Source organism: Brachionichthys hirsutus, unplaced genomic scaffold (genome assembly GCF_040956055.1).
Source record: "Brachionichthys hirsutus isolate HB-005 unplaced genomic scaffold, CSIRO-AGI_Bhir_v1 contig_519, whole genome shotgun sequence".
NCBI classification, from domain to species: Eukaryota; Metazoa; Chordata; class Actinopteri; order Lophiiformes; family Brachionichthyidae; genus Brachionichthys; species Brachionichthys hirsutus.
The window spans coordinates 1-24,539 of NW_027180909.1; the positions used below are offsets into that span (position 1 = coordinate 1).

The 24,539-nt window shown below is 42.9% G+C and overlaps 1 protein-coding gene across 1 annotated transcript; it reads right to left on the minus strand.

The window, feature by feature from the left end:
• Window positions 1-2,368: 2,368 nt before the first annotated feature.
• On the minus strand, window positions 2,369-23,664 carry LOC137916889 (CUB and sushi domain-containing protein 2-like; the record flags this gene model as incomplete). The annotated part of the gene is made up of 21 exons (XM_068759848.1): window positions 2,369-2,528; window positions 3,250-3,382; window positions 4,961-5,048; window positions 5,561-5,673; window positions 6,312-6,473; window positions 7,852-8,031; window positions 9,841-9,952; window positions 10,373-10,446; window positions 11,183-11,356; window positions 11,468-11,641; window positions 11,762-11,941; window positions 13,340-13,516; window positions 15,533-15,715; window positions 16,603-16,776; window positions 17,091-17,279; window positions 19,983-20,156; window positions 21,221-21,394; window positions 21,476-21,649; window positions 21,782-21,976; window positions 22,110-22,295; window positions 23,476-23,664. Coding segments are annotated over 21 exons (3,365 nt in total), but the record flags the coding sequence as incomplete, so codon positions are not given.
• Between the last annotated feature and the right edge of the window lie 875 nt (window positions 23,665-24,539).

Here is a 24,539-nt window from a genome sequence, read left to right on the forward strand (position 1 = left end):
AGCAGTCAATAGCGTGGAGCACGTACAAAATCCTGTCGGCTTCAATTTACTGATGACACACACACACACACACACACACACACACACACTGTGAATGCCACAAAATACTCTTTTCTCTCATCATACATGTCACAAACTAAAATAGAGTCCTGCTGTCAGTTTCCTTCAGTGTCAGGAGAACCATATTTTCTACACATGACATCGGAGTTGCAGCAGAGCAGTCAACATTTTGATAACGTTTTCCCCCCATATCATATTAATCATTTAATGCATGGTAGCAATCAGTATTCTGGCAACTCCCCTGGTGTCACAGCTCTGATGAAGCAGTCTGCAATGTTCTTATGAAGAGCGAAGACAAAACAAAGCAGTGTAGCCTTTTCATTTAGAGGGAAAGCCCTGAATGTAATTCATCACCACGTTCATTCATTCTTCAGACAAACACCGTCAGATAAACATTTGGATAAAATATGACTGCAACTTTTTCATGTGGGCCAAGCACATCAAGCATCCTCTGGAAAACACAGTAACACCATCATCTGCAGAAGAGTGTGAAGGTGCATCGGAGATTAAAAAAGCATGTGTGAAGAGGGGAATTTGACTTTGGATGTGGTTTGACGCTGGTGTCTCAAATATGCTGCTACAGCTTTGTCTAGGATTTAGGAAGTGAGCCGGGTGAAGAAAGACTGGCGGTTTGATCTCGAGGTGTTTACAGATCCATGGAAATAGCATGCATCTCATTGTCAAAATGTGTTTCTCCCAGACAAAAACAATGAAAAGTGAATCAGCACAAATCAAGAGGAAGATGATAAAAGTTGCAATTAGAGAGGCCCTGGCTAGAGCTTGAGTTTTGTTAATGCATTGTCAGAGTATACTAGTATAGTGTTAGAATGACAATTTGAAACTCAATCCAACTGATCTCTGATAATAAAATCAAATAATCAGTTGATTCTGTTAAGTGTTTGGCGGAATTCATTGGAGTCAAAACTGAGTGGATATTTTGAGTTGATGGTAGATGCAACTTCCAAAACTTTAAATCTCTCTCACACACATGTATCCCTAATTAAGTGCCTTCTTCAGCAAGCACAATTACATCCCTGCAAGAAGGAGGAGAAGACAGAGTCAAGCTCAAAAAGTAATGACAAGATGTGTCTCTAAAATGGACCTCCAGACTCACTGAATTTTTAATTCAACCTCAGCCAGAGACTCTGATGAAACATTTCAAAGCCTCAGGAGCAGATGACTGTGGAAAAACAGGGTCTCCCAATTCCTCATCAAGGAAAGCAGAAAGTAATAAAAAGAGAGCAAAAAAAAATAGAAAATTAACAGAGAAGAGAGTGATTCGAAACAGTCCAGGCTGCCTCTCTCTCTCTCTCTCTGACTCATGTAGGCCAACTTGAAGCTGTCGCCATACCATCCACCTCACAGATATCTGCATCATCTTCAGGTCACGCTTCTGCACTTAAATTCAATCCTAAGAGTCCCTTTGGGTTGAGATGATGGCTCTGAGAAAAGTCCGGTTTGTTTCCAGCGTCACTCCTGCTGGCTGAAGTTTTGGGTGAAATCCTTTCCTCAAAATGTGGAAAACTGATCAAGAAACCATGTAATGTTTCAAAATGAAGCATTTTGTTGGGGACATTTGTTACAGTAGCTGTTGTCTTCACAAACTGGAGTTTCTTTTTTTCCCCTCATCACCTGCTGGAAAAGCCTTTTGACTGGAGGTGCTGCTCGAATGCCTTCCAGGGAATAAAATAATCTTGCCTTCTGCCTAAGAAGCTATAGATGTCCGCCGCTGGCAGGCAGGCAAATGAGTGATGCCCTTCTCCTTCCCTAACTAAACCAAGGATGAATGAATGGATGTAAGAGATGATGGGTGAAAAGCACGAGAGAGAAGTCATGAAAGGAGGGCAAGAACAAACAGGAGGAAAGAAACAGAAAGAAAGATAATTGAGGGGAAATGAGAAAACAATAAGTGAAAGAAGGCATTTGATTAAAAAAAGAGAAGAATCACAGGGGAGAGAAGAGAAAACCATTAATGTAATATTCTCATCAGTATTTAAATAAAAAAAAAACATTCCTTTCCTTGAGTCAAGAATGAATCAAATTGAAATTGTCTCTAGGTGAAATAAAGGTAAAGAAAACACAGTAGAAAATAAATCAATTCATAGATTCTTCATTGCTCGGGAGGTTCCAGAGGGAGGGAAGTAAAATGTTTAATTTGTAGCTGGATGCTGAGAGTGTGTCTGCTTGCCTCAGATGTGACGAGTTCAAAGCCAAAACAAGGTCAAACCCCGGACAAACCCATATCCGAGTGTCTCCTGCCTTAAGCCGTGACTTTGTGATGTGTTTGTACCTTTGGAGGAAGTGGCCGCTATACAGCTGTGCACACTGTGCTGACTGTGAACTCCGTCTCATTGGCCATGATGTCGGTGGGCTGAATGTTGCGGTCATACATCGGGTTTTCAAACGTAGCTCGTCCGTTCGTGTTTTCATGGCCCACGTAGCCATTGAAGGGGACTTTGGGTCGTCTTCTGAAAGGAGCCAAACTGCTGTGATTGAAGCTGAATTGAATCAATTTCACTAAAATAATAATATGGCTGAGTACAATATCGTAATCACAGGGGTGGGGGACGTTTCAATGATGGTCAAATGTGTCACAACACCTTCATATCATACAAAAACAGATCATCGTTAGTGGAACTGAAATGCAAAGTTTTCCATTCCGACTAATATCGTGACTCATCTCAATCTCGTCTCAATAAGCAGCGAGTCGAGACAACGCGGTCTGTCAGAGACTGGCGAAGACTCGTAGTCGTAATATAAACTGGAGCTGCAACTCATTTCTCTTCATCAATGATTAATCCATCAATTATTACACAAACTGATGAAAAACAGTTTAGAACATCTACATATTATGGAAAAGTCACGGCAGCAAATCAAGGTTTTGACAGACCAAAACAAAAAACGTTTGCTGTGATTCTGCAATACGTCAATGATAAATCAATTAATGTTTCAATATGGATCAGGAAAATATTATCTGTTCCAGCACTGCCTCTTTTTAATTGTCATTTCTTGGGGAAATGTAGCTTCTTTATTCCTTATCAGCCACTCTATAGTGCTGTGTGTTGCATCTCCACTGTAATGAACCGATGTGTGTGCTTGCAGCGAGGAGAGCGGTCGGGGCGCTCTTTCACACAAATGATGCATTTGATGACACATACTCATAAATGGTGAAAGCTGTTCAGGCTGTACCTGTGTTTGTAGAGGTACAGAGCGAAGCCTGCAATGATCATGGCTATAAAAGGCACTAAGATCGCGGCCGCTACTGAGCTGCTATTGGATGCAAAGTTGTAGCCTGGGGTTTCTTTGCTGGGATCTGAACTCTCTGGAGACACAAAACAAAAGAAAACTTTAGCACAATTTCAGTAGACATTTTAGATCATGTTGATGAATGGCAGTAGACATTTAAAAAACACACACAAATAACAACATTACAAGATACAAAAGCAGAATACGGCCAAGAACTCAGGATCAAGGTTCGAGGCAAATAAACAGGAGAATAACTTTATTTTGTCATATATGTTTTTACACAAGGCGCACACACACACACACACACTTTTTGCAAACAGGAGAACAGCAAAATAAAAAGAATGGCCAAACATGGCTGACAGCAACCTTGCGTTTTTATATATAGACTGTGCAGACAAGTGCCTTTTAAATTCGACTGTAATGCTTTATTTTCATTTCCTTCCCCAGGGAATGCCAAATACCATTAGCCCAAAAATGGTTCTTAATTACTGGCAGCAAAGGCCGACAGCTATTAAGTCATTCAGATTAATTTTGTAATTCATAAAGGTAGGCGTCTGCTAAAGGAGAGGTGGAGGAGTGACGGCGTCCAGGTCTGTGCGGCAAAAAAACAAGCTGTAATAAAGGACAAGTGAAGAACAAGATGGAATTCAATTAGTGGTTTCTGTGTTGTTTACCCATCAGCCCCCTGCTGCATGAGTGGCTTTGCACAGACACTCTCGCACGCTCGCGGTCAGATGACCGAAAACACCTTGACAAATTGAGGAAGATAGATTCCAAGATGTCCGACCCGCCTTGAGGACTCACATCTGTTGTTCTCATGCACACGTAAAGCGCACACGAACGGACTCACAGTAGACCCAAGTCTCTCTGTCACTAAAGCGCTGCTTGCTCAGTTGTTGTGCGCTGCCACGGTTGTGGTGACGGGGCTTTACATGCGATGCTCAAGCACGTCGCTCGTCGCAGCTTCTTATCAAAGCCACTTTCACTGTGTTCACAAGAATTCCACCATGCATACAAACTAGATCTGTGTTAATGCCATTGCTAAGCTCGTCAATTCCAGCTCTGTTCAGTTTCTTTTTTTGTTTTCCACCTTTACTCTTCGGTCTGTGCTGCAACAAACACGCAGAAACTCAAATGTGGGCCTTGCTTTTCAACAAAGGGCTGAGTCCAGTGAAATCTGTTATGCAAACCAATGTTGCCAAAAAGAAAACGGCAAAACCAACAGCAGTACTTTTTGGAGCCTGTTATGCTCTCATCCCATCATTGCATTTGCAAGAAGTGCTTATAATTGGATCGTTTTTTCTCTATCCGGGGGGGGGGGGGGGGGTGTCTCATACCTATAACAGCACAGTTGAATTCACTGCATAAACCAAATAAGGAGACTGACAGGCAGCTAAGGAGGCTGATACTGATTGAAACTGTAATGTGGGATGAGTTGCTACAGACCCGAACCCAAACCCTCCTGGCACTGGATTCACAGCCATATTACACATGGATAAAAACAAATACAAGATGACTGCAGCATGTTCAGCTCAGATTCAGGGAGATTTCTGTGATTTATATACAGACTTCAATGAAACGCTGATATATACTCTGATCCTCAGGGTCCACTTGTTCATCGTGGTCTTCATGAACAAGTGGTCAGCTCACTCACCCAGTCTCTGGAGACCAAATTGTCCAAAGCCTTTCCCTCTGACAAATCCCTGGTACACAAAAGAATTGGATGAAGAGATGTAGGACACCTAGAAAGAGAGACGGGCGATGAATAGAAGACTCTGTGTGTCACAGTCAGGCTTTACAAAGGAGCATATCATCAAAGTGTCAGCAGCTGGTGCACGCAGAAAATGAAATATCATGTCAAAGGCACTGAGAGACGCTCTTACAGCTGACATTTAATATGATGCTTTTCTGCTGAAGAGCACAAACACAATGACACTCAGCAGCAACAAACAGACACACACATGGATAGATCTACAGAGGGCGGCTTTTTTAATTATCCTGAGAGTGTTTGTGCATTTGAGGGGTAGCGGGATAATACGAGGGGGAGACGTGGAGGTGGGAGGGGCTGTCGAGTCCTGATTAGCAGGCAATGATTTAACTGACATTTTAATTAAAGAGAAAACTCTTGGTGGCCCCTCCATCTCCCCGGAGTGACAAGGTTAGTGTGCATGTGTGCTCTATGCACATTTCTAAATACAAAAGACGTGTTTTAGTGTGACCCAGACATCGATCGTGGACCTGGGCTCGCACTTACATGTCCATCGAGGGCCCAGTTGTCTATTTTGAACTTGTTGACAAAGATCTCCACGGGACCCCTGATCTGGTGGACCTGCAGCAGCAGCTGAGCTTCATCCCTCTTGTATGTGCCTTCGAGAAAGAGGAATTCCGTTTACTTTAGAGCTACAGCCACATTTAGAATAACTTAAGACACAATTATAAGCACAGAAATGTCGGCAAAAATCAAGAACATGATGGTCATTTATCTGTGATCAAATATCACAATTCACAGTGTCTTCCTCATGTTTATCTGCAACTATCACAAAAGAGAAATGAAATATGTCACCAAAATAATAATAAAAACAAATAAACGCAAACTCTGATTTCATTAATGATAAAACAGGCCTAAGCTACAGGCACACCAATACAGTACAAGACTGTAATAAATGATAACGAAGGATATGGTGTGCACAATAAAACAACTTTGACGCGCTTGTAAGGATAATCCTACAAATCCATTCAAAAACTTACACAAGTATAAATGCAGATATCTCCAAAACAATTTGTATTTTTTTATTGTATAATTTGTATGTGCTCTAATACATGATCAATAGCATGTACTCATGTAATCAAGCAGTGCAGCAGTACCAAAGTACAGCAGTATATTTTATTATTTATTATTCTGCAACAGCGAGCCATCGTTTCTGTTTTGTGTGAACGCAGCACTATACTTTGCTGCAGCGCATCAGCCTTCATCACCCCGTGATGATGAATGGCCCTATACTAACCGGCGAGCTTGAGTTCCACACCACTGTGGTCGATGAGTGTTCCGTTAACCCGGTTGCTGAAGGGTTCAAAGGCAGTGATGCTGAGCATAGCAGGCTGCTTCTTCCCAAGGTACTCGTAGGATCCCCTCCACAGAGAGTTTTTAGCAAAGACACCACGGGGCACTGAGAAAGAATCGTGGGTGGAGATGAGGGAGACAAAGAAAAGTAGGTAATAATTCTCATTATAGACAATCTTTCAACAAATATTATCTTACCTGGTAATTTGGAGGGTGGCTCCTGTACTGTCCCCACTGGGCTCTTACCACTTGGACGATTATCAGCTGAAAAATATAAATAAATAACATCCTCTGAACAAGCATCTCGCATTCCTCATGAAGTGACAACATAAGATCCAATTTTCTCTTGAACACAACAGGTAATTGCACTACGACGGTGTCATTATTGGCACTTCCTGTCCAGCTCCTCTGACTAATAACCCTGCAATGACGGCCAGAGCGAGGGCCATCCGTGACGGGACTCGACTCGCGCTTTGAAAAGCAGCCGGGTTGTCTCGGCAGGCTACGAGGCTAGGTTGCAGATACAGTTTGGATGCTTCAGGGGATGCGTAACAATAATGTTTTACTGCTCACACAAGGCCGGAGGATGCCACCACTGCAGTAAACATTCGGCCACATGGACAAACAAAGCAAGGAGGACTTCATGCACCACTACATAGACGGACAGGTATACTGATGGTAGTTTATGGGTATAAACTCGCATAAATGTATACCGACACGAACACACACGCACACTCGCTCCTATAAGCTCAGGCTTTATGGGCTGCTCTTCCATCGACACGCCCAAAGGAGCTGTTAAGATTCGGCATGTGCTAAGGCTAGTTCTCAGTCTTTCCATCATTCCCGGTGGCATTCCCTTAAAAACACAGAATCCATCACATGGATACTCCCCCCTAGTATGTCTGTCTTTAACCTATTAGCGTTTGTCGTAGATAATTGCAAGCTGATGACTATTATTTTCCTTTATGCTTGGGGGGGTGTCTTAATGGCAGTCTATTTATCTGCTATAACCTGTTCGCACTGTCTCACCATTTATAAGAGGTACTTCTGCTAACCTAATCAAATGGGATGCATTGGCGTAATCAGGTTTCACGCCCTTGCTAATGTTTTAGAGCCATGTGTGTCTATGTATGTGTTTGGAGTCTGCCATGTAAGTCAGTGCAGCGTAATTGTGTGATTCATTGGCCGTCGTACCCTGGCATGTGTCTGACAGTAAAACTGTTTTGCCAGAACCATTCATCAACATTAGCTAATAATACAACCAGCGGCACCACAGTGGTTTCAATACTGATTGATGATGAAGCTGCTCATTTTAGATAAAACTGTTTCAAACTTGCAGCCTTTTGAGGTCTGGTAAATGGATGGGTGTGCTTGTGTCAGCCTCCATGTACGGCAAACAGAAAATGTGTGTCTTTGTCTTGGCATATTTATAAGCAAATATTGCTCCATGCTTGCTTTTGTGTGTGATGTAAGCATGTTTCTACCTGCACAGTGAGGTGGTTTCCCTGTCCAGCTCCCATCGGACCTGCAGGTCCTGTGCTCTGATCCTCCAGCCAAATAGAAGCCAGGCTGACATGTATAGATGAGCGTGTAGCCAAGAGACGGGAGCTCAATGGCTCTCACATCAGACTGGGCTGGCAGCTCTGGCTGGCTGCAGTGGTGGGCTGGTGAGAGAGAGAGAGAGAGAGAGAGAGAGAGCAAGAGAGAAGGATTAAAGAGACCCCAGAGGAAGAGAGTTGGATTTTACAGCAATCAGGTTAAAATGGGAAAGGGGGCTTGGAGGGTTTCAAGAGGGCAACAGATAAGAAAAAAGAAGGAATAATTAAAGCCGCAAGCGGCGTTGTAGGCCCTCGCCGGCCGACAGGCCGTTGAGCTGACCCGCCGACGCACGCCGCTTTTGTCCTGAGTGCTTCGCAAGTGTTTAGATTTGAGCTGCATGAGTAGCTCACAGTTTAGTCAAATCGTTATTTGGATTATATGGCCATCTGCCATCAGGAGTTTCAATCCAATATGGCCGCCTTCCTGTGTGTCTGGGGGCGTGGCCACAATACATTTTTTTTTTGCCCTGACATGACGCATGTCTGTACCGAATTTCGTGGCTGTCCGACAAAGTTGGCGTTGGACCCCTCCCCATAGGAGGGGTTGCCATCGCCATGACAACAGCGTAAAAACAACAACATGGTTACGATTGTGGTTTTTGATCGGGACCACATTAGGGACTTTTCTGGTAAGTTTCAATCATTTCTGGCAAAGTATTTTTTTAATTCCCATTCAATTTTTGTTATTGTTCTCTAGGGGGCGCTGTAAGGCTGATTGTCAAAGTTTCACTTTTAAAATGTCCAGGTAGGAAGGGTCAATAAGTGTTTAAAATCTGGTTTGGATTGGATTGTGTGTGTGTGCAAACGCTAACTCTGCAGTTTTTAAAATTATATCCAATATGGCCGCCTTCCTGTGTGTCTGGGGGCGTGGCCATAATACTTTTTCTTTTTTGCCTTGACTTGACGCATGTGTGTACCGAATTTCGTGGCTGTCCGACAAAGTTGGCGTCGGACCCCCCATAGGCACAATGCATTGTGATTTTTGTAGGTGGCGCTGGCGCGCCACTTTTTCATGCCCAATTTTAAAACACATAAAATAATTAATTTTTCGCCGGTTCTGAGCTTGGTTCAAAGTTTGGTGAGTTTTCGAGCATGTTCAGGGGGTCAAATTGCCGTTTAAACAGCAGAACAAAGAAGAAAAAGAAAAAGAATAAAGAATTTTTGCAAAAACAATATAACTTTTTTTCTGAGTGTGCGATTTCTACACAAAATACGTTTTTGGAATGGTCTCGACGAGGGCTACGCGCCTGTGGGGGCACACAAACACGAGTTGACGAGCTTCGCTCGTCAACTCGTGTTTGTGTGTGTCTGTGTGTCTGTGTTGTTTAGTGTCGGGGTGTGTGTGTGTGTGCTGTTGAGTGTCGTGGGTGTGGGCGTGGGTGTGTTGGTCGCCCGATGGTTGACTCGCTGCGCTCGTCAACCATCGGAAGACAGTTACAAACACGAGTTGACTCGCTGCGCTCGTCAACTCGTGTTTGTGGATCTCTGTGTGTGTGCGTTTGTGTTGTTTAGTGTCGGTGTGTGTGTGTGCTGTTGAGTGTCGGTGTGTGTGTGCGTGAGTGTGTTGGATGCCGAGGGTTGACGAGCTGCGCTCGTCAACTTTGTCGAGGGTTGACGAGCTGCGCTCGTCAACTTTGTCGAGAGTTGACGAGCTGCGCTCGTCAACTTGTCATCTTCTGCGTTGCAAAAGCAATAGCCCCTTACGCCTAGAATAGGCGCTCGGGCCTAATGAGGCAGAAGGAGAAAAGGACTGACAGTGTCAGGGAAGAGTTTATGAAATGTTTTGGCATCAGATTTTTGAGTTAAGCCCAAACTGGCTCGAGGTTATGTTTTCCTTTAAGATTACAGGAATGCTTTTGCAATATAAGCACTTACCGATACACTCGGGTTGAAAACCACTCCAAGTAAGGTTGGGCAGACAAGTGCGAGAAATGGAGCCCTGCAGTAAGTAACCCTTTCTGCAACTGAAGAAGATGGAGCTGCTGATCTGTAACAGGATGTGGGCTTGTTACTTGGGCATAATAGGAAGCACAATTTCCATGCAGCCAATTGTCTAGGGTTTGATTTTTTAGTTTAAATTCATACTCATTATATGTGAAGTTGCAGAAAATCATTGCAGATGGTGACACAATCAATCATAATTTACCTGGTAGACAATCTGCAACCATTCAGATTATCCATTGCTTTAAAGTTTGCTCATATATCAAAGTGAGAATAGGCAGCTGCACAGCCACATGGTGTTCAAAATGATTAATATACATGTTGAAATTGTCCCTTTAATTAAACAAACTCTCAAAAATGCCGGGAGGACATGTTTTGACTTTTCCAAGATGTTTCATGATCAGAGGAAAGGCTGGCCCTAAAGTTTTGCATTGATCTGAAATTTCCCGTGTCCGTTTAATCGCACCTGGTAGCCTTGGCTATTATTCTGGTTTCCAAAGAGAGGAAAGCCCGGGTCTCCACAGGTGGTGTGAGTGGGATCTGAAAGACACATACACACACACACACACAGAGAGAGAGAGACTAATTGTATAAGAACTCTCTTGTTAAAGCATTTCATAAATGTGTAACCCACGACAAACAGATAGATCACCTCTGAGACATTACATGGAGAAATTACATTTTTCACAGTGCTGGTGTGAAAAACCGACTGTAGGAGTGAAGGCAATAAATGAAAATATGTACAGTGCACACACACACACACACACACATAAATCCTACAAGTCTGGACCAACTCGCTACACCTGCTCCTGACACAAAGATTCTGAGGCCCAATCAGTCAACAACACTGTTATTTAATGAACAAACATTTTGCATGATTGTGCTTTACTAAATGTTTTCTTGCTACAACAAATACTTTATGCTGATCACCTCGTACGTAAACGATCTTACAAGCTGTTACTCTCAAAAGAAACCCAATTTGTCACTTTGTATTTGCAGGCAACAACAAGCAAGTATTCATACTTCAATTCGCAGCACTTCTAATTATAACACCAGTATGCATATTTACCAATTTCATTACATCCGTGTTACTATTTGGAGGGGAAAAGTGGCATTTGTCAAGAACAGTGTGAGATTTTGTGTTTCACTAAAATAACAGAAATCGGCTTTTATGTCGCCTCTTTGATAAAACTGCCACTCTTGCATGTACATTTATGTACTAACCTATTGAGTGTGTCAGAGTTCAACATGAACAGAAGGCCAAAAAATAGCTTACCAATACAAGAAGGCTGTGTACCACTCCAGGAGCCATCATACTGGCAATATCTCCTGGTAGAGCCCACAAGGACAAGAGGAGCGTAGCAGGAGAAGGAGACAGAGGACAGATAGGTGAATCCTCTGTCTTCCCTTCTCCCCTGGGACGGCATCCCGGGATCGCCACAGAATACGGCTGCAAAGACAGGAGGAGGTGGAAAATCTGAAGTGATCTACTCCTCAGGGGGTGAAATTACACAACCATGACACATCATGCAATCTGACGTTCCAGCATGGTGCAACTTACGAAAGCACTGGGGCTTCTCTCCACTCCAGTTGCCACTGCCCTGGCATGTCAGCACACTGGGCAGGGACAGCTGGTAGCCTTGGTTGCAAGAGTAGCTGATGCTCGAACCCCAGCTGAAGTCTGTACCGACAACCTGCCCATTAGGGATGGTGGGGGGCGGACCGCATACGATTGCTACAAAGAAACATTATTCAATGGTTTTATGCCACAGTTTCATTCTAGTGAAGTCCCATGCCCTCATCTAGAATGACCTCATTACCGTTTTGTAATAAACATTAACCTACACAACTTTACCTTTACAGAGAGGTTTGGTGCCGTTCCAGGTGCGGTCCTTGGTGCAGATGAGAGTGGAGGCCCGGTCAGCATCCATGGTGAAGCCAGGAGAACATTGGAACGTGGCTGTGTGATTGTAAGTGAAGCCATTGCCCAATCTCACTCCATTGGCTGGCACTCCAGGGTCACCACAGTGGATTACTGGCAAAACCAAATAGGGAAAGGGAAAGGGAAAAAATAAAAAACCCAGGAAAGAGGGTGAGGATGATGATGGTGATGATGATGATACAAGTTCCCAACAGCATCATGCCCAAGTTGCATGATGTTGGTTTATTTTACAGTTGACTTTAAACCAATTTCACATAGATATGGATCTTTAGAGGTCATGAACTGTTGAACATACTGACCCCAACATTTTAATGAGATATTTATGCTGTGTGATATAATACTAACACTCATGGGAGTCACCATCATTGGTGGAATGATTTACCCTTGTTCTTGGACTGCCTATAGCTGAGAGTTTTTTTTAAGGTACAAAGGAACTGAATCTCGTCATGAATATTTGATATATTTTCTTAAAAATGAACAGCGCTTCTCCTTGATCATACTTCTGCATTCCTGCGGGGAAGACAGCACGATTGAGTGACAACGATGAGAATTCCACAGCATCACAGCTCAAAAGAATCCGGGACACAGAAGGACAACTTGCGTCTTGAGACATGAAGGCTATTTATTGGATGGGCGTGACCGGCATTCCGGCAAAAAATCCCAGTTGGGTGAGAAAAGCGGGCCTCATTGAGAATCAGTGTCTCCTTTTGACTGAGCTAACACTTACATCATCCACTGGCTTGGTAAGGGAATGCCATCAGGGCACTCGATGTCTATCGAGGACCCAATTACACATGTCTGAGATACGCTCAATTCTTTGGTCCACGAGATTGCAGCTGCTAAATATAATATTTAAATGAGTTTAGAATTCTGTTGCAGTTAATAATGCTTTTCTGTGCAGTAAATACATGTTCAGAATACGGTTTCTTTTGCATCATGAGAAATCATTACACTCAAAGTGCTCCGATTCACATGCCCTTCACCCTTCACAAATGTGTCCCTTGAAACCTGTGATTGCCGAGGTCTGAAACCTGTAATGGTGCTGCTCAGGGTCTGGCCTTTCCTTTCAGGAGTCATTGGTTTTCTTAGTGACCCCTATTTGCCAGGGTCTCTTGGCTCTGTGTACCAGATGTGTGTCTTTTGTGAGACATGACAATTAAAGGATGTCAATCTGTAGTGGGCTTTCCCTCAGACCAATTTCCTCCTACTGAGTCACAGATCCATGTGACACAGATCATTCATTACAAATACTGTTGTTGAGCATGACAGGCATGTTTTCCTAAATTTGTATGAGAAAACCTCTTACATGTTTGGACCTATTTACGAGAAACCAATGTACAGTATTGATTTTAAATGAATCACTCTAAGCTCTAAGAATATCAAAGGTTTTCCTTTGTAACTTTCTGAATATCTGCCACCTTCCCCTGGTTGTGTCTTCCTGCACCCTAAATACATAAATTCAGTTCTTTTTACGTATGAGCTGCTAATTACCAGAGCACTCGGGCATGTTGCCAGTCCAGGTCCCGTTAACGGTGCAGTGACGGGTGAGCAGGCCTGTAGAGTAGTAACCCTCCCTGCAAGCGTATGTAATGGATTTGGAAAACGTCAGGCCATCGTGGATCAGGATCTGGGAGTTCTGTGGGGTTCCTGGGTTCCCACAGGAAATCACTAAAATCAAAGGAAGACAACAGATGAGGTCATTTTCATTTACTGGTTAAAACGTGACCTTCCAGAGAAGGAATTATAAGTTAATGTTGTACTTAGAATTGGGGGGGACGGGTGAGGGTTGAGATTTCTTCTAGAACATTCCATATTTCATGTTCCTAATATGCCTTCCTCACTCGGTTTGTTTTCACAGTTGCTCCATTCTTCATCCATCCATCCAACCACCACCTGTCATCATCCCCCCCTATACCTACGACTTTTATGTAACTTTGATTAACACATCCTTTGCTCAGAGTCCCTTGGTGACTGTCTGGTCGCCAGCGATACTTCAGTTCATTACAGTCTCCAGCTTACCCTCGGCTCTAAGAGCCCCGCGGCCTTCGTCCCCCCCGTAATGACCAGATGTGGCCTGGCCCCTTGAAGTCTGTGCCAACAGAGAACAGGTGGGCAGCCTCAGCTCGTGGGCATACCACATTCCCGAGAGCGAAAGAGGCAGAGTGAGTCAAGGGAGAGAGGTAGCGTGTGTGTGTGTGACGGAGTGTGAAAAGACCACAAAGCAGCAGCCTGGGAGACAGGCTGAAGCTTCTAGAAATAACTCGCTACATTCGAGGATGATGGAAGGAAAGAGGTGTGCGCACACACACGTTAGAAAGGAATGGAAAAAGGAAAATATAAAAAGTTCAGAGAGATGAGTTAAAAACACTGAGACCCAAGTTGGTGGTTGTTCGTGCAGCATCAAGAATGGTAAAACCCACACACACAAAACCCAGTAGCATATCAATGCCAAACACATCAAAATGCAAATATGTTTAAAAAAATACTCATTAGCAAAGCAACCACGTACAAAGCATTTTGCTAACGCCACAATTAAATTCATCTGAGGAAAACAACGAGTGGCTTTAACCCCAGAAATTACAACAATCTACGTATGTAACTGTTTGGGGGAATTGAGGAAAGGAAGTGAATAAAAAAAATATATATACTGCAATGAAAAACACATGTTTAGCACATCACTGGAACTCTCCAGTTGCCATTTTTTAAATATGAGATGGTTAAATAACATTAATGTTCCACCAGTCACCCATGTTTAGTTTGCAGTGGTAACAATTGAAATCTCCAGTGTCTCATATGGCATTCTGGGGCAATCCTGGGTCAGATGGGCTATATGGTCCATTTGCAACCTTTACAGTACACTGCAGGATCGCCAATTTGATGTGTCAAGAACACATAACACAGTATAAAGGGAGAGGCATCCAAATTCCTGAACAACCTCAGGGGGCTTCCTTTAATGCAGAAGAACAGCTGTTCCACTTCAAGCTGCTCATTTTGTTCCTAAATGATTTTATTTTGTTGGCAAAGCCACCCGTAGCTCCGAGCCACAGGTGGTTGCATGAGCGAAATTAAATTATGAAGCCGACAGCTAAATGAAGAGATTTACCTTCAGGCTCACCTCCATCTCCAACATAAATGTGTATGATGACACAACAATCTGCCTTTTAATGGTATCTTACCCTCACCTCACCAAGCCCCAACACAACCTCGAGATTGTAGCTCTAAAAACCACAAATAGAATTGCTGTTATCGCTTTCTGATTTGAGTACGAAAGCTGCTGCGAAATGTTCGACCTGACAAAGAGTAGCGTAAATATGCAGGGTAACATCCAGAGTAAAGAGGTTCCAGCTTTGGCTTATTTTGAAGACCAGAGGGGATGATCTCAGTACATCCTGTTCTCTCAGCTTTTGGCACAGGGCACATTGGATTTGAACACAAGATGCATGCAGATTACAGGCAGAACTCCCATAAATCTGACAGGATGAGGAGGCAAGGAACAAAATAGATTTTTATCCCCCCCTGAAACTCAAGTCTGATGACAAGTCGGACCCTCCTTTCCATAACATTCAGACAAACCAACTGATTAGCATGACCGAGATACGTAAATGGGATCCACCATTTACGGTAATTAGTCCACTCAATATTTGTAAGAGAAGAAATAACCCCTTCCGTTCATACATTCCTTACCATGACACTCCGGTTGGGCCCCCACCCAGGTCCCGTTGGTCAGACACGTCCTCTCCGGGGAACCTCTCAGCGTGTAACCTGGCTCACAGCTGAAGCGGATAACACTGCCCACTGTAAACTCTTCTCCCAGACGGATGCCATGCACAGGGACACCCGGATCTCCACACAACCCCGCAGAATTTCCTGGAAAAGATCAAACATAATTTTGACAGAAGAAATAAACTTTCCACATGAGTAAAGCACAATACTCCCATATGTTTCTACTTGTTCAACATCAAAAAAATTAGAATTATGAGGTGATTTATAATTTCACTGATCCATATTATTGCATTTTCAATTTTATTTTCATCCTCCATTTAAAATAAATTAAAAACCAGTTACTTCTGCTGCTCTGGCTTCTCACTTGGCAAGGCCTTGGTCGCCATCGGTCAAACTGTGCGTAGTTAAACTGCCGGGAATTTTGACACCGAACTGTCAGCGTGCATTTTTACTGTCGGCCTGTTTTGGCTGCTCGCATGCATCCACATTTTCACCAATGGATATTTGTAGGAATGGAGAAACCCCCAAGCTCCTTCACATGCGCATTAAGTATAATAGATGTGAAAGGAAATTCCTGGAGGCTAGAGAGGGCAATGGGGCAGACGCCGTTATAGCGCTTCATGAAAGCTGAGCCGTGTGCATTTCTGTTGCTGAGCATGACAAATGGAGAATAAAGCAGTTTTACACGGAGAGCTCTCTTTGCCCTTGAGCTCCATCTTTGCTCCACCTATTTTGCTCTTGACCTGCTAACAGCTGCTACTTTAACTCTTTATTTCTTTATTCCGTTTTTTCTGTTATTGGTTGTTGATATTAAATTCGACAAGTGCATCAAGGGGAATCCACAAAAGATGAAAAGCTAGCATAGAACTTAAATCAGTAAATATTACATGTGATGTTTCCCATCTTTTATTTACGTTGATCTTGAACAATAAGAAGCAGCGTTATCATCCAGTGCGTGTGTTTAGTTTTTTCCCCTCCAGATTTGTCTTTGCAAACTGCTACTTAGTAAGACTGGAAGTAACTTTCTGTACCGGAGCAATGTGGTGGCGAGCCGCTCCACTGGCCATCCAGCTGGCACATCCGCGTTGTGTTGCCGACGATGGTGCGCTGGCCGATGCAGCTGTAGCGAATGACCGAGCCACCTGTCCGACGGTCGCCTGAGATCTGGCTGTAGGGAGGCATGCTGGGGCGGTTACACAGCACCACTGTCCAATAGGAGCAGAGATATGGGAGGACGAGACCAATGAGCAAGGGAAACTCCTCCAAAGGACAGTAGTAAAAAAGGAAATAATATTTGGAGACATTAGATTTGTAATGACTTACAGTACATTTTCCCACTTTAATAATAATCAGCAAAAATGTATATAAATCAATTTCAATAATTACATATTATTATTTTTAAAATAAATTTTAGAATGTTTGTTAGACAAAAACAAGATATTTGAAAACTGCAAGTTTACAAAGGTATGCTGTCATGAAATCATGCAGATGCACTCTCAACAAACTGTGAGATACTCACACAGGCATTTGGGCAAGGAGCGATCCCATGTGCCATCCCCCTGGCAGGAGATGGAACTGGTGCCAAGCAGGTAGTAGCCCGGGTTACAGCGGTATGACACGCTGGTCTGGAAGCTGTAACGATGCGGCCCGCTGGGCAGGACCTGCCTGATGCTGTTCTCAACAGAGCCCGGCTCTGTACAATTTACAACTAGAGAAAGGGATGCAGAAGAGCCAGAAAGGAAAAAAAGAAATATTGTGTCAGCATTTAGTTGTTTGACCTGGGAATGATCATTTAATGTTAAAACAGTCATTATTTTACAATTATTTGTAAAACGTGGCCAGCAGGATGCTTTTGTCTGATTACAATTATTAATATTCATCAGGAAATATTACTCTCTCACACTGACTGGAAGCATGCCCATATTAGAAATGTTTCCCTACTTTCCTCTTCTACTACTTCCACCCATTCAACATCCATCCATCCACCCCAATCCAAATGAAGTAGGAGGCAGACTCCGGAAATAAACATTTGCTTCATTAGAGCCAGTCTCCTGCTGCCCCTGTGGTGCAGAGATGGTGATGGATGGAGAGCTCACTGGAGATGAGGCACTATGTCAGTTTAGCACCAGATGGAGAGACTTAGGAAAGGGGAGAAAGAGGGATGAGTGAGAACAGGGGCAGGAAGCGGCGGGGGCAGAAATTGAGAGGAAGGGGTCCGGATGGTGCAGAATAATATTAAAATTCATGACAGAATGTCAGAGTCAGCTATGGCTGCTCCAAGCACTGATTCGTTTTGTGTTTTTCACCTACACAACAGAAGCCCTAACCTTACATGGCATCAACACGGTCACAGCACAATGAGAGTTAAATGTCGACTAGTTTTAAGCATGAACTACAATTAAACACACACTATGAAGGCAAAACTGGCTTCATAAACCCTGTCAGTCATGTACTATAGGTAGCCTTATCGGTCCTGCCTGTGCCACAGCCAAAATGAGTGTATTGTATGCTAATGTACCTCAGAGCGCCCTCATTTCCATTCTCAAAAGCTGGCAAGTGCAGCTAAATTATCCCCAAGTACTTATATAAATCTATACTTGTAATGCAGTCTTTCTTGTAGAGTGCTGACCTGTGGTGCCGCCGTTTACAACTTACCGCTTAATAACCACAATGTGCCTTTTGAGCAGTGGAGCTTCTACAGCATGACAATCCCTAAGAAATCCAGATTTCTTTTGTATGTGCTTGGGCAACACAGGACCAAAGTGATTCAGCAATTCCCTGAAACGATCAACCTTCTGGTAAATCTGTGCGTGTAGTCCAGGGAGCAGGAACAGAGGAACCAAACCGATGAAAGGAATGGCAGACTAAATGTGAGGTGAAAAAAAGACGAAGTAATTCATCTCTGTTCCCCTGACGGGTACGGACCCGGGTTAACCTCCTCCTCCTCCTGATGGCTTCCTACAAAGTGATGCCCCAGTAAGTGGCATGTTACAGTCTTTTTTTTATGTCTCTTTTGCTTTTTTTTTTTTCAAAATGAAAGAAAAATATGCACAGATGAGTCATTCAAGGATTTATCGTGACTTGTGCGTTTGTGATCAGAGGGATGGCAGACTGGCTGGGCTGGTGGTGCTCTCCTGCCCCCTAACTTGATGGCTTCTGTATCCTTCCACTGCTCCATCATTCCGAATGACACGCTATAAAGGGTTCGCTTAGCTGGCAGCCTTAGCTTAGGTAGGTGGTATAAGGTGAAGTGGATGACATCATCCCAGTATTTACAACTTCCAAATCAGATGGCAGATGCAGAGAAAGCCTCACCAACTATGTCTCAAATGTTGTAAATAAGGTTATAAATATGAATGACAAAAACACCTCAAAGCTGTATGCCGAAACATCGACAATGAGGATAATGTGCTATCAAAACACACACACACACACACACAAAATACACGTCAGCATTTGCATGGAAACGAGGTTGACTCTAATTTGATGTCACTGAAAAGGCAGATAGATTTAAGTCGCATGTCTGGTAGAAAATATCACCGACGAATGCATCCAGAAGTCAAATTCACTTCTGCTTTTTTTATCACAACCAGAGGAGCCTTTCTGAGACATATAAGCTCCCCATCTCTTCATAGATATCTAAAAACAAAGACCAAACTTCTTCTCTCCTCAATAAAAACAAAAGCCATTAGTCAGTCCTTCACTATTCCTGTCACTTGCTTTGTCAAATTCAGGGGCCGACCTTGCAAACACCGTTTCTGCGGCTGTCACAGAGCGCTCAGTTTGAGAGGTCCGGAGACAGATGTGGATGCTAAGGAACACAAAGCAAACGACGCAAATTAAAAGTCCATGTCTCGCTTGCTTAAAGAATAGTTCGGTACACAAAGCCAAGATGCGAGTCCCTGAAGGCTGCTGCCTTTCATACAAGCATGAACCCCGTCATTAGTATTTGGCTGTGTCTACATTAAGAGAGTTTCATACTGTGACAGACAGATGGGTAGCTAAGCTAAGAGGAAATATCATAAAATGTAAATACCAAGCAGAACCTCCACAGATGGTGTCGTGGAAATCATTTTAATCAAACAATCCAGGCACCACTTTAGTTTTTATTTCAATTTACACTAATATTCAGAATTTAAACTCTTCCTCGCCTCGGATGTCTCAGGATCATCTCTGCCCTCTCTATGATTGGGGTCATCTGCAGCTATGAAAGTATGACCTTGTAAAATGAAATAGGTAATTTCACGTCGTCACATACAGATGGAAGATCACGGAAAAGCCACACCAACGTACAGATTGTTTCACACCATCCCATTGTACATTAAAAGCAGAAAGCTGATGTCGTCAGTGGTTTGTTTGGCTTCCACGTGATTCAAACAGCATCGTACAGCGGCAGCTGCTTGACACTTACTTTTACACCTGGGGAGGGCATTGTTCCATTGCCCGTTGGCTTGGCAGTTTGATTTCACAGATCCGTGGAGAACATATCCGGTGTTGCAGACAAAGTGCACAATGTCATTTAAGTTGAACTGGGTTCCTTGCGTCAAACCGAAAGTAGGGTTGCCAGGGTGACCGCATGTGATGGCTGGGAAAGAAATACAAATGCAGTTGATCACAGAGAGAAATCTTAATATCACACGATATAGATCTGTAATGCCGCTGCACAGACTATGTAGTGTGTGTCTGACCTGTACAAGCAGACTTATGTAAAATGAGAATCACATAAAGGAAGTGTATTATTTTGGCAAAATGACAACTCTCGACTTTCTGCAAATCATCATCATTTTTAAATATATTTCCTGCGGTATTAGTTTTATAAAAGTATGGCTTAGTGTAGCTGCAGCTTCAGAATGATCTCTCAATCTTCACGATGATGCACCAGATGTGCAAGGCAGTATCTGCAGAGGTTAAGCATTACTTTATTATTCATTTAGTGTGCTGGGGATGTTTTTGTGTGTCCGCCTATGGGTGTTTGTTTTGCAGGATTCGCCAATAACAGCATATAAGAAGCGATGTTGGAACCTCTGTCCCTCTGCATATCTGTGTTTATGCCAGAAAGCTTCCTGCAGGGTTGGCTTGAGGTGTGGGCGTCTTGATGTTCACTTTAGAATATAACGGCTGTGAAACAATTAGAAAAACATTTCAGTATTCTGATTTGCTGATGGCGTTCCCTCTCTTTATTCACCATTTAGCTTGCTCAGCCACGACTGGAGGATGGCAAATGAAATCTACTTATTCTCTGAAAATGAAAATATAGATATTTTTTAAGTCTACTGCAAAATGTAATTGTTTTTTTCCTGGCCTTACACCCTTGCTGGAATTTTCATAAAAATCACGCAAAAAGTCATTTTCCATGACTCCCCTCACAAACAGATAAACAAAGCAGGAGATGAAAAATAAAAATAAAATAAAATACACTGAAAAAATTGGGCAAAACCAGACTTCCCATTGTGTTTCATACAGATTTTCGTTTTGCTGCTTGCTGTTCGTGTTCAATAACAGTAATTAATTGGTGATTAGTGACAGAAGGCTCTGGTCTAATTGCATTTAAATGGAGGTTGTGCATCAGCCTTAAACAAGCATATTATGAGCATTGCTGGCAATGCATCTTCAATTCAAAGTAAGTGTTCAGCATCAATGGTGACTTACGGACACAGACGGGAGTGCGTCCTGACCAGCTGTGGTCCTGTTCACAGATCCGTACTGACACCCCGATGAGACGGAATCCTGGGTTGCACTGATACACAACGCTGCCTCTGTAGTTATAATTCTCTCCGGTGATCTGTCCGTTCACTATTTGCTCCGGCGAACCACAGTGGCCAGCTGTGGATGAGTGAAGACAAGAGTCAAGGTCAGAAATGCAAGTTTGAAACCCCGTTGAAGAAAATGCTCTGAAGAACTCACCCAGACACTGGACCTGAGTTCCACTCCAAAGCCCGTTGGACATGCACTCTCTTACTCGAGATCCAACCAAGGTGTACCCCGTGTTGCAGGAGAAAATGGCCGTGGCGCCGTAAACAGTAAGTGTTCCTATCTTGTTGCCATTTGGTGGCGTTCCGAGGTCCCCACAGGAGATGACTGACATGAGGAAAAAATAGATATTATGTAATTCAGATTTTCCTTGATTGAAATACATTTTCTTCAAAGAGGCATTTCATTTTGTTTGTACAAATGAGGGAGTCGGTTCAAGTGTGGCCCATTTATACTTACTCTCACAGAGTGGGCGGGGATCTGGATAGTTCCAGGTGCTGTTGGCCTGGCAGCGAATGACCCTTTGACCCCTGTAGTAATATCCCGGGTCACATATGAGCATCATTATAGCATCATATTGGTTTTGAGTTCCATAAATAAGCCTCCATCTCCCATAGTCCACAGCTGAGTGGCCAATGTCGGGACACGACACAGCTGGAAGGTCAGAGTGGAGAAGACCATCATTAGCTTGGTTATCTAACTTCATTATGATTCTGTTCTGACATCAAACTTAAACATTTTCCAGCGATAACACTGCGTAATCAGGCAAAATAGGACAAATACTTACAAATACATCGGGGAGGGGTCTCAATGGGGCTCCACCTCCCAGATTCCTCACAGATAACTGAAGTAGTGATTGGTCCACCAATCCGAAATCCAGGATTACACTGGTATGTGGCCCTGGCCCCTAAGGAAAAGTCCTGGCCCACGATGCTGCCATTAACTGGAGGCACTGGCATCCCACATGACATGACTAGAAAGCAAGGAAGACACCACTGGTTAAAAACAACAACAACAACACCTGAGTGAATGTTGAGCTGACAATTGGCACACATATGTTTCAAGAGCCAGCACTGATGTTCAGTAAGCATTATATTCTGCTGACATCTGCTCAGAAGTAATCAATAGAGCAGAGAGGGAGCGCTTCCACCTCCACTACACCTGGTGCACACTCGACCGGACATTAAATAGCTCTCTGTTCATGCTTTGCTGATTCTCTTAATGCCTTCGGTTTAAAACTTAACTCTTGAAGTGCAGCTTTTGTGATTGAGTAAAAGGAAATCTAAACTCCAACATGCTGTATTTAGAATTTTACACAGCCTTGTAACATCTAAAATGCCAGTCATGCATTGATTTTTGTCCAAAAAGATACAAAAAGTGAACACATTTTCACTGAAAGGCTATTTCATCATTAAGCCATGCATTTAAGATAAAAAAAAAAATAATAATAAAATAATTTCAAAGTATTAAAATTATTACAGCTATAGATTACTGAAAAAATAGTCAAGTATATACAAAAATATTCGTGACAATAACCTATAAGATGAACACATGAAAGGACTCAGCCGCAGTAAACCAAACTGATGCTGCGTTATCTTAAAAGCAATTCTGGAGACTAGTGGAGTGGATCTTCCTCGAAGCACGTCAAGGGCTGAGGAGTTGACGGCAGCACACCGTCAGCTGAAATCACACTTTGATCCGAAGCAAATGGAATAAGCAGTATTTTCTTTTTTTTTGTTCAATCAACTCAAATCAGAACGATTGAAGTTTAAAAATACATTTGTCACAAAATGTGTTCATTGAATCCAGCATGCTGCTGAGGCTGGAGGTGTTGAAATATCCTTCTCTTTGCACAGCTGTAAGGTCTATTTCATCACTTTTGAGACGTGGGACTAAATGCTGAATAAGCTTAGTGACACATAATGCGAGAAACCGAATGAAATGCACCTTAATTGAAATTCCAGTTTGCATTAATTTGAATTAGCAATGTGGAATTATCATGCCCCAATTAATTTCACCAAACAGATTTGCCTCACTTTAATTAAGTAAAATAAATCGAGTTCTATATAAGTATACTATAACATTTCCGAGTCCATATTTTTCCAACATCAAACATCTTATGTCATGCCCTTTTGCCAACACTGGGCCCTCACCTTGGCATAGCGGCACTGGTGCATTCCACTGGTAGATTCCCTGTACAGCCCTGGTGCACGTGGCACTGGTCTGGCCAATAAGCCTGAAGCCCTGGTCGCAGCTGAAACGCAGCGTGCTGCCGAGTTTAGTGCCCATCAGGCTGTGCACTGTGCCATTTACAGGGTTGTTTGGAGGGCTGCAGTAAGCCGCTATGAGACAAATAGAAAATATAGGTGAAGACATAAATACACCTTTATATATCGGGTGCAACAAGCATAAAAACCAATAAGGATGCAAGATTATGCGCGCCGTTGTTGAGTAGGTGAGGGATTAATGTGCCCTCAATAGCACAGAGCCCCAGCTCTGTTTTGCCTGGTGTAGTAAAGGAGCATATGCATTAATACAAGCAATGCAATCTCTTTAAAGCAAAAAACTGGAGACAGAAGACGAGGAGAAATAATTAAAGATAACCAATGTTCGACAAAGCGGAACAGGAGTTTGTCAGCGGCAGCAGAGGAGGATCGTAAAAGTGATGGATGCATAATACCAGGAACAAAGCATTTGTTTTTGTTTGTCGACTAAATTGGTGGCTGTAATCACCATTCTTCTTCTTGAAATAGCACCAGCAACAGGTTAATGTTTCTCAAAGCATTCTGCAGATCTCACAATAGAATGGGCTCAATGCATGCATGACATTAAATAAAAAAGTGGAAACATGAAAGACTATATTATTGTGTTGCAGCATAATCTTCCTATTTACAGTGTTGTAGAGAGAGACTAGAAAGGATGCGGCCCATGGATGCAAAATCAGAAGCAGAAATGCCTGTTTTTCAGGTCTGTGACATTTTGTCCTTTGCCAGGTTCATTCCAAAATTTCAACAGTTTATTTATGCATTTATTTATTATTACAAACACTGGTTGCACTGAAGGTTTTGGCAATTATAAGAAATGCGGCATTGCCCTTAGGTTGTCCTCTGCACAATAATTTAGAGATGAAATCTTATTAATGTATATCTTGATGTTTCTCATGAATATGGAATAGAAAACCCAATATTTAAATCAAATTATATTTAAAGGTGACTGA